This window comes from Morone saxatilis, unplaced genomic scaffold (assembly GCF_004916995.1).
Source record: "Morone saxatilis isolate NCDOM2014 unplaced genomic scaffold, NCSU_SB_2.0 Contig10, whole genome shotgun sequence".
Taxonomy (NCBI): Eukaryota; Metazoa; Chordata; class Actinopteri; family Moronidae; genus Morone; species Morone saxatilis.
The window spans coordinates 11648844-11659911 of NW_023339652.1; the positions used below are offsets into that span (position 1 = coordinate 11648844).

The window sequence follows — 11068 nt, forward strand, 5'->3', positions numbered from 1 at the left end:
TCTCTCTCTCTCTCTCTCATACGCACATACCTCTTCTGCCTTCCCACACGGCCACATCCCAATATGCTCATTGCCTTCCATAAAGATTTCACTTGCAATACGTTTTAATCCCCCTCACTCCGTGCCACCCTCATTTCTCCTCTCCTCTGACCCTTTCTCTCTCTGCTCCTCTCTGCTTGTTCAGAGCTTTGTCTGGCCAAGGAAATTGTCATGATTATATCAAAAAAGGACACTGTGCTTTGTGTGCTCCATCCAGGGAGCTTGCTGGAGTTGGGCAGTAATCTAAACTAGATTTGGCCAATTCAGAAAGCTGCCGACAACTCCTGGCAAGCTGTCTGGCGCACCTGGCGGGCCTGGAATAAAAGGGAGCATAGACAAAATGTCACGGATCTCACTGAACCTATTACAATATTGTTTTTGACGTCGTAACTTATATTCTATAGATCAAGTACAATTCACTGGTGAGTGGTGAGATGAAGTATTATTATAAAACATTTCAATTCACAAAGTGCATTAAGCCTTTAACCTCGACCTTCCTAGAGACACATTTTTAAGGTTACAGTTGCAGTTGTTGTTTGTTTAATTTTAATTTCATTACAGGCTTCAGGCTGTGTCATGATATTTACCATACAGTATCACCTCTGGCAAATATAATGTGATAATAGTATAGATACTAGTTAGCCAGAATTTTTGCATTTTGAGCTTGCTCTTAGTTATCTTATCATCATTTACCTGTGGAATAAAGGAACAGCAACACGTGTAGTTCCATGGTAGTTAAACCCACCTGACATACCATCTGACACTAAATTACACTGAGCTTCTCTGTTTTTTTGTTTTTTTTTATGACATCAGGAAAATGCATCCATTCCATGGTCACATAAAAATTCTACACATAACGGCTTGAAGTTAAGTTGGAAATATTTCTGGTAATTAATGTTTATATTGTTCTAGTTCATGATAATAATTTGTTTGTTGTCATCCCACCTACAGCCCAGTCCGTCTACCTCAAGCCTCAGCTCCAACCATTCTGCCTCGCCCAATGTCACCAGCTCAGCCCCCTCCAGTGCCAGAGGTGAGACTGGCACTCATTTTACAACGTTATACACTATAGACTTTTAGTTGATATTTCAATCCAGAGTGACTCGCACGGAGGAAGCTGACAGAGGTTCAGCTGGACACACCGAACACAGGGAATGAACCTTTGACCTTTCAGTGACACAATGTTCTCTCAAATCACCGCAGCGTCCTGTCTGGTGAGGTTAGCGAGGTTAGACGACAGCTAAGGATACACATAGGAGAGGCAGATGAGGTAAAAAGAGAGGGAGAGAGAGAGAGAGAGAACAATGAGGAGAGAGGGTCGAGAATGAAAAATAAAGAGAATACAAAATGAGCTGAGATGAAAAATGAAATGGGCTGAGACGTGGAGACAAATGCTGCTGAAAGAAACATGGAGCCAGTGAAATTGCAAGACAGAGCAAGGGAGAGTAAGAAACGATTACGGCTCTATGGAGTATCCCTCTTGGACCTCAATACAATCTCCAGTCCAGCCCGGGCCATCCAACCCTCCTCCTCTACAGTGTAGAGTGTGAATATCTAATGCCTTCCCTGTCTGCCCTCTTATCTCGCTGTGTTCAAATGTGCAAACGTGTTCCTGCCTGATCCACATCATAAAAAGTAAGAATATATGAAGACGTTTATGGAAGCGTATACACTCCCCTTTGGCGAACTGCTGGCAGCGGGCGGCGCCCTTATAAAACTGGCCTCTGTCTACCCATAAAGCCCTGGAGAGAATTATTGCTAGTGTGTTATCTGAATGAGAGCCAGCGATGGGTATCTCATACTCATATGATAGCCTTCCAAGTGGTATCACATTCGCTAATGGATCGAGATCTACACAGTAGCTAACATCAGATGAGGGGAAGTGCTGTGAAAATGGTGGGAGAGAGTATTTGCATGTGTGTGTGTGTATGTGTGTGGGTTTATCTCAGTGCATGTGTTACATATGTTTCTGTATGAAGGTTTAGCATGTGTCTGTTCTGTTGTGTTTGTCCAGTATAACTGAGGAGGTGAGGAGGAGGGTGTGTGTGTGTGTGTGTGTGTGTGGTGTGGTGGTTGTGTGTGTGTGTGTGTGTGTGTGTGTGTGTGTGTGTGTTATGTGTGTGTTTGTGTGTGTGTGTGTGTATGTGTCTGTGGGTGGGAAGGGGGTGCAGGCCATTTATCATGTTGTGGAGCCAGTGAGGCTGAAAGAATGGTCGTGAGGCTAGGAGGGAGAAAGAGAGATTGGCCTTTCCTGATTGCCAGTATTTGTGGGTAATAGTCTAACACCTTGCTGCTATTTGGTCCCTTATGTGTTGGACATGCTCTTCTGTTTGTGTGTATGGTGTGTGTGTGTGTGTGTGTGTGTTACTGCTCTAATATCTCATACCATCCATTCCAGGTTCGCCTCAGATGGCAGAGAAACACAAGCATTCCAGAGAAAATGCCTGCCTGTCTCCACGAGAGAGACCAGTCAGCGCCATCTTCCCCAACCCCCTAGACCCTGCACAGGTTAACACACACACACGTATTCTTCTACACACATACTAAGGTTGTGGGCTGTGGAATCTGAATAAATAGTACATTATGGCCTCGCAAAGAAAAACAGAAAAAATGGAAAGACAAATGAGCTTTTGACCTTTTAGTGACAGAACAATGAGGAAATGTGCCTGCTCGTTTGAGAATGTGCTCCTGCTCTTACATAAATAGTTCTATATTTGGTTTAAAGCAAAACACAAGAAACAAATGAAGACATTTGCACCAAGGCACTGATCATACACTGTACTTATAAAAAGGTATGTCGGCACTAGAGTAGAATCAGCAGCCCAGCAGACTGAAGAACAGTCCCCCCCACCTCCGACCCCCACACACTGATTATTAACCCTGACTATGGACACGGGTTGTGCAGTAATGGGAATTTTTAATGGCACTGTGTAATACTTTTCATGATGTCGAGGTAATATTAAAAACGACTTAATGCTACCATGACAACTTGCGCTCTTTAAGCAGTACATCATTTTGCTCTCTGTTTTCTATTCTCATTTTCTCATTTTAACTTTTTGTATTTTTAATGTCTAAAACTGCCTTAAAATTGTGTGTAAGTGTCTGCATTATGGTCTAATGTTGCACCATGGAGACTGGCAAACAAGAAGCACACACCGTAACTGTGCATCTAAATTGTTTTATGAGATGGAAAAAAAATCTAATTTGCCAACTAAAATTAAAATGTTATTGTCCCATGTGTGGCGTCATGTAGCTTATTAGCATACCAAAAGAATTACAATAGAGTTGTGAAGTGGGAGGAGCACCGCCGGTTAATGTAGTAAAAGGCCTGTTCATCTTCTCCGTGGACAGTTGGAGGTGACTCATAGTTGAAGCAATTACACTGCTGTGATGGGCATGAAACGCTCCCTGTTGAATCATCAGTACAAAAGATGCACATCTGCATTAGAACATATCTTTTTCTGTCTTCAAGGTACAACACTGTATATATAAAAGCGTAAGAGTAGAGGTTAACCGTCTCTCCCAAGGTGCAATTTGGCAAGAAAACATCCAATCACCAGGCTTAACGTTCTGTTACGTAAGCTAAAGATTACAGTGTTGATAATACATTTAGCAAATATTGTTTCCAACTGCGATAAAGATGTGTTTTGAATACACTAGAGCACTTCTTTCTCATAGCAAACAGACCCCAGGGCTCATTGTTATGTTCTAATTAGAGCCATAGCTACCGAACTGAGGGACAGAACATGATTTGTTGAAATAATGAAAACAGGTTTGTAACATTACCCAGGATGGTTCTGTGTTTCTATGTTAAGTAACACTGAGGACATCATTAAGGAAAGGACTCTATACTGTATCCAGATGGACATGCTGTTTTCTTTTGAGTAGGGTGATGGAAGAGGAACACTCGTTTCTCTTACAGATGGTTGCTTTTTCGTCTGCCGCGTTCACTTGGCTCCACCTGTCAGCCAAGTGTGTGCTTTCGAATAAGACAAAATAAATATATTACAGGCATGTTTGTCCAATACTGCAGCTGCCCATAAGGTGCATGCTGGGGCAGAAAACAAGGTCGCCCTTTTATTTTACAGCATATCTCAGTGGGCGACTTCTGTCCTCCCGAGCGAGAGCACGCACCACAAGGCCTTTTGTAGCTGAGAATTGCACTTTTTCAAGAGCAACTGATGTTACTGATATTTTATTAAAGTCAGACAGCCGAACTTTGCCTTTTTTCTGCAAAAAATAAAAATAAAAAATCCAAGTACAGCAAACTAATGTTACCACAAGAACAAGAGCCAACAAGAACAACACGATATTGCAGTTTCCCCTCTCGCTGAAGGGCAGCACGTAACGCAATCACACACACTCCCTTCAGTGACAAAGCTACTGTAACAGAAAAATAATGTGTTTATTTTTTAAGACTCTTTCATCTCTCACAGTCAGTGCTGATGCTACCGGCACAGTTCACCTGGTTTTCTTTTGTTGAATCAAGAGAATCGTCTACAGATGAATAGATATTGGAAGGCCTGATAATTATTTCCAACCTGACAGCAGTGGAGGACTGGCTATTAGCTGCAAATGGAGTATTGATTATTAGAAACATTGATCACTTGTATCATTCACTGTAATTAGAGCAATAGGGTAAGAAAAAAGCCATCTATTGCCTATATTTTTTGAGGATGGAGAGGAAGCGCTTCTACAAATATCACACCAGACATAAAGGTCATTACGCATTCAACACTCTTCCTCTCCATCTGTGTCTGTCTCACTGATACTGTCTGTCTCTATTCTATTGAATTTTTTGTTAGGGGAAGATTTTCCACCTTGATATTTATTTTTACCCTCCAATATTCAATTATTCCTCTCTGTGTTAAAGCTGGCATTTACCTATGTTATCTCAAACACACTGTTTCATGTGTTTGACATTCATTCCTGACTATTTCTTCTGCGTGCAGAGAGCTCCTCCTCATCAGATAGGCGATACCACTTTACCAAGGAGTGACCCCAACCTCTCAGCACCAGACAAAGGTAAAACTCTACATTAAGCATATTCTTTTACACCCTTCACTTCCATGCGCTCATGTATAATACACTCTCACCGCAGGGAGCCCCACTCCAGTAGAATAATAATATATTGTATGTAGACACTTTTTATTAAACCTGTGCTAAGGTGCACATTTAATATTACTTTTATATTGTTTTGTGTGCTCCTCATTGTTATTTAAAAGAACATTTATTCTCATTTCCCCAGCATGTGTCCATTAGTCATAATTCCTGTAGAATCTCTTAACAAAAGCTCTCTTCAGTGGAGCGGCAGTAATGGGCATCTTCTCCATTACTCACTGATGCTTACACCACTGTCCAGGGTGGTAGTCATCTGTTCAGACATGCAGTGTGCGTGTGACAGTTTGACCACTGAGTGACTGGGGGCATCTGTCTTCACACAGCTGCTTCAGGGAGCTCCTCAGGACACACACACACACACAGTCTGAAACACACACACACGCATACCGGGCTCCATTTTCCTTCCGACTCCTAACCAGACTCACTGACTAGATTACAGCTTTTCATCTTCCCTCATCCCGAAAGAGTAATGAAATGGCAGGTACTATTCCTGCGACGGTGATGGACGTGTGTGACATTCATATGTATGAATGCATATCTATTAGTTAAGCCCCTCTGGTTGTCATTCTGCTCAGCATAGACTAGGGGAGATGCATATTTCTTGCATTTTCTGCAAAAAATATGCCAGCGATTTGAGACTGAAATCTGACCCCACCATGCGTAATTTAAAAAAAACCCTGAAGAGTTAGATTGCTTTTTCTCCAAACTTCTGCAGAACTCTGAGTATAAAACGTGAAAGTTATTTCCCTTCGACCGCCAGAAACAAAGGAAGAACATTTTGTGAAGTAATTAGGGGGATGCGGAAGAGACACCTTAAAAATAAAGAGTGAGGTTTGTGGATGTGATAGCTTCCTTGTGACTCACACTCAAACACACACCTATCCATGTGAACCAAGTGTGATCTGTACATAATGCAGTGTGAGATAGATGAACTTCCACAATATGGTGAAATGACACCGTTTTTTGCATCTGACAGTGACGAAAGGTGCCAAGATTTACACAAAACCTGTGATTGTATAAAAGTGTTGTTTGTCACATCTTCTGCTTTCTCTTAAATTAGAACTCCAGATGCCAATTTAGTGTTGTTTGAATATGACTCTAGCTTTTTAAATTAAAATGTAGCATGTGAAGTAGCGGCGTCCAGTCAGAGGCAACTTTATAAACTGTGACCAGACCAATCACCCTGACTGTGATTTCAATTACAGTGTCTGATTACATTTTATTTTTACAGTAATGTCTGCACTTGAAGTAGCTACATAAGAGCTTAAAGTCTGATTGAATGCGACCTATAAACCTGAAGGCTAAACAAGGACAGTCTGAGGTTCCTACCAAAAGTAGTGTCGGTTAAGTAAAGTGTGTTTTATAGTTTATTCCTGTTGATATGGAATCTATATTTAGAAAAATCTGTTGCCTGTTTTTCACTCTGAATGTGCAAGTGTGTCGTTGCACAGAACAGCCGTTACTTTTCTCTTTTCTATATCCTCTCTCTATTTGTGGACATTTTCACAACAAAAACAAAAATAAATAAAAAAAAAAAAGCATTGAAAAAACACATTTAAGATGTTTGTCTGTGACTAAAAATGAAACAATGTGAAATGCGGACTAATGGATAATTTAGGTAATTATTGTTTAATGCACAAGTCAGTGACTTGCATGCATCTGACAATGAATGCTCCTTTTGTTGGTAAAAGAGTATCCTCCACCACCTACAAATATCACCTCTTCAGAGGCTTGTTTAACAGCTTGACCTTAATGTTATGTCTCTGCAATGCTGGCTAATGCTACTGTTTCTCGGAAGGAGTAAATGCAGGAGAGACAGGATGACAAGTAAGACAAAAAGTACTAACAAAAAAGCAGTGACACACAACAAAACTGAGATATGCCTCAAAATGTCAGGAAGATAGAATTAAAAATGCATCAGAAACTTAGACTAGAATAGGTCACGCTCAAAGCTCCTGAAAACTTGGCTTGAAGTGTTAGAGCATTACTCTATGTATAACATTAGATAGTATATTATGTTGTTAAATTTACAGTAGCCCACCTGGCAGAGCGAGAGTCCATACCGCAGTGGCCCAGGTTAAATTCCAACCTGTGGCCCTTTGCTGCATTACATACCCACTCTCGTTCTCCCCCCACTTTATTGTCCATCTTAACCTGTCTTATCAAAATAAACGCAAAAAATATCCTTAAAAAACAACTTAAAAACTAAAAAGCAACAAAAAACAAACAATCAGATTCTGCTTCAAATACTGCTGAATCTTGATTGGAGCACACAAGTACATGACATCACCCTTTTCCAACTCAGTGTTCAGAAAAAAGGTGAATACAGAAATCAGTCATGTGAAATAGCCAGAAGTGGCAGAGGATTGTGTGTCTAGGTTGCATCCATCACTCATCGTAAGAATCTGATTGAAAAAACAGGTTTTCAGGGTCTTAAATGCACTTCATCCTATGCTCTATCTTGGGCAGTGTATGCTCTATTGTATGTTTGGTGTGAAACCAGTATTACTCTCTCTGCAGGCCAGAATGTGATGACTATCAAGTGATGATTTTTAATGTTTCCAGTTATCATGCCATCCATCTGAACCGAGCATAATTCCACTGTTTTCTTCATGTTGTCTTCCCATAACCTGTTGAGTGACTTGTGATGTTTCTGTGTACTGTAAGTGAGACCCACACCCAGTAGCTGGAGCCTTGACAGTGTCAAAGTGGGCGCTCCATCCTTCTCTGACTCTGTTGGCAAATTGCTATGCCCTCCCGTACCTCCTAGGCCACCGTACTCAGGTAAACTGCCGAACAAACTAAACTAAACTGCGAATTCCCTCGATGAAGAATGGTACTAATTTTCCACTCCGACTTTTGACACCTGGCGCTTTCTCCACTTCCTCCTACTGTGACATTTCCCCATCTGAGGCTCTCGGCTGACTGTTTCCTGGCTTGCTGCTGCCTAATATCACCCACATACACGATGACAGCAGCGTTTTTCTTTACTAACTGGCTTGGAATGTTGATATTTTCTGGTATGAGATGTGTTAGTTCAGCTGAGAACAAGACGAGACAATCTCTGTAGGCTTTGAGAGGGCTAAAGTCAATCCCAATTGAAATTCCAGTCAATTCCTGGATTCACCCCCACCACCACCTTCCCTCCCTTTTAGGCCCCCTGAGAAATGCATGTCATTACATTTCAACAACAGTTTTCTTCACCATCAACTCAAACTGTGTTTTCGTTATTTACTTATTTACAGATGCAACAGACTTGACTGATTCCCCAGTGCTTTATGATATATCGTACTGCCCAGCAGCGTAATAAGCAGATGGAGTGTGTGTTTTTTCCCCCTCACTTTTTCTGCCCTCATTGCATAAAGCAGTAACAGCTGTTGGATGTAGAAACAGCTTAAGGCAGCCTAAAGGACCTGCAGAACATCAGCGCTTATTTGACTCATTGATGCTTTAAGCCACTGGCCCTCTCAGCTCCATGTGTGTATGTTTGCATGACTCATGCTGTTTCATCATGGCGATTTGAAGAAAACAGTCCTCTAATTTGAATTTTTCTCTTTTCTTCTCTCTCCCCCTCCCTTTCTTTGGTTGTCAGCAGGCTCCTCGGCTAAAAGCATGAGGTCGCAGTCCCCTGTCTCCATGTCAAGATCGCCACAAAAGGTTGGTTCTGTTTCTGTCACTCAACTTCTCCTGAGTTTTTTTTTTTTTTTGGAGCCTTTTTTATTTTTTATTCTTTTTAAAAAGTTTCTCTTTCTTTTCCTGAGACAGCCCGACCTTGCTTAGCGACAGCCTCGGGGCCTTTATCCTGCAATGCTAACGTCTTACCGGCCAGCTCCAGGGTCTTTATCCTGGTCTGTGTCAACCCAAGGCCTGGGAGCTTTGCATTACTGCTCACTGAAGCCGCCAACTGCTCCAGCGCTGCTGATTTTGTAGTTTTTTATGACATGGCTGTCCCAATGAGGACCCAAAATGGGACTGGCTGGAGGGCATTCATCGTATTAGCTAAATGTAAACCTGCTAGATGCCAACTGGTGTCCGCTGTTAATTCAAGCTTTGAGAGGACCTCACCTGGACTGCTTGCCAAAAATATGCAAAACCAGATGGATTTATTCAACTTCACTTCATGTCAGTTAATCTATATTTCGAAGACCGAACCTATTTGTCATGATGTTTTTCTTGCTATTAAACCTCAACAAAATGTTCCCGAGATGTGTTAAAACACATTTTTTATATCGCTGACCTCAAGTGTTTTTATGTTTATCTACAGTTAAACTGATTACTCTCGCTTTGTCTCCAGGCTTTTGTTTATTGTTAATGAGCCTCTTAGCAGTTAAAACCAGTCTGCAGAAGCAGGAAAGGTCCAGGAAAGGTTAGTTAAGCAAGAAGTGAGCTTTTAATGAGGGTAAAAAGTTGTTCTGAACTGAAGCTTGTCTCCTGCTAACTGTTATCTTCTTTGTGGGCTTGTCACAAGCAGCAACAGTGCTAAGCTCCCAGCTTTGTTGCGGGTGTGATGTCTTTTTACATGTGACAACTACCAAGAATGCGGTTGTTTTGTGCGTGTTAGTGTGGTCTGTGTGTGTGTGTGAGGCGGTAAGAGAGATAGAGAGAGAACAACTCTGGAAACCAAAGTGTGAGTGACAGCTTGGCGCTCAGCATGCTCTGTCAATCAGATTCGCGTGTGTGGTTAGGTGTGTGCACGCCGCAGCGCTTCTATGCGTGTGTGTATGTGTGTTGGTGAGAGTGTGTCGTGGCAATAGACGAGGCCTGGAGCGAAGTACCAAGCTGCCCATCACAGCACAGCCAGAGACGGCTCCTCCGCGGACCTCCAGCAGGCCCCATTATCTGGCACATGAACGCACACACGCCGAACACACACATCAGTCAGTGCAGCCAGGGGCCCATTAACCAGACCACAAACCCCAGGACAGTAGTGAACCTGCAGAAAACACATGGTGCCAGTCTGACAGGGCTGCGCTTACTCATCTCCAGAGGTAGAAATGATATTTAGTGGTAGCCTCTTTCTGGAAAACTGGGTCAGGGAGTTTAAACTGCTTGTCAGCACTGTATTAAATATACTGACTTTCATCATGTTCGCTCCAGATGTGAAAAGGTTTGTCCAGTCGTGCATGTCAAATGGATACCTCTCTTTCTGCGTGCCCCCTGTAGCATGAACGATACAACCTTACTGATCAATCGTATACTCCACTAGATCCAATTAAATTTTAGCAGATATAATGGCGGCGTGGTGTAATTGCTTAGAAAAACATTTTGTTGAGTGATCGGATTTTTGAGGGGGGAAGTGCGACATATTGTGTTTTTTCGTCTCGGTGCACAGGGCCGGTTGATAGACTGGAAAAACCTGGTCCTCTCAATCTGTTCACTGACTCTTTTTTTTAAAACAGTATTTATCGCTGCTGTATGGCTGTGTCAGCACACATGTTGGAGACAACAGAATAGAGGATGCTTACAATACAGTTGCATGCATACCTGACTCACTATGTGTTAAACGCACAATTTGCTAAAATAATACCACGTATAACTAAAGTAATGGTAACTACAGGACACAGTATATCAGAGGTTCCCAACCTTTTCCAATCTTTTTCCTGACTTTAATGTTTGCCTTTTTCTCAAGAAACCTTTGAAAATGTCACGTCTATAAAAATCCTTTTATATGAAACGAAAAGGAAAGAAACCTTTTAGAAACCGCTATAGGGGTGCAACTAACAATGATTTTCCTCATTGATTAATCTACAAATTATTTTCTCCATCAATTGTTTGGTCTAAAAGTTTTGTCTAAAGACAGAAAATGGTGGAAAATGACCGTCACAAATTCCTAGAGCCCAAGGTGACATATTGGAATTGCTGCCTTTGTCTGACCAACAGTCTACAACCCAAAGATATTTACTTTACT

The 11068-nt window shown here is 41.8% G+C and overlaps 1 protein-coding gene across 1 annotated transcript in view; it reads left to right on the forward strand.

Annotated features, from left to right (window-relative positions):
• The window catches only part of dock4b (dedicator of cytokinesis 4b), an 84152-nt gene that overhangs the window by 70122 nt on the left and 2962 nt on the right, over positions 1–11068 (forward strand). Inside the window, 5 exon segments of the mRNA XM_035680857.1 lie at positions 991–1072; positions 2438–2547; positions 4992–5064; positions 7828–7944; positions 8753–8821. Coding sequence (XP_035536750.1) covers positions 991–1072; positions 2438–2547; positions 4992–5064; positions 7828–7944; positions 8753–8821 — 451 coding nt within the window.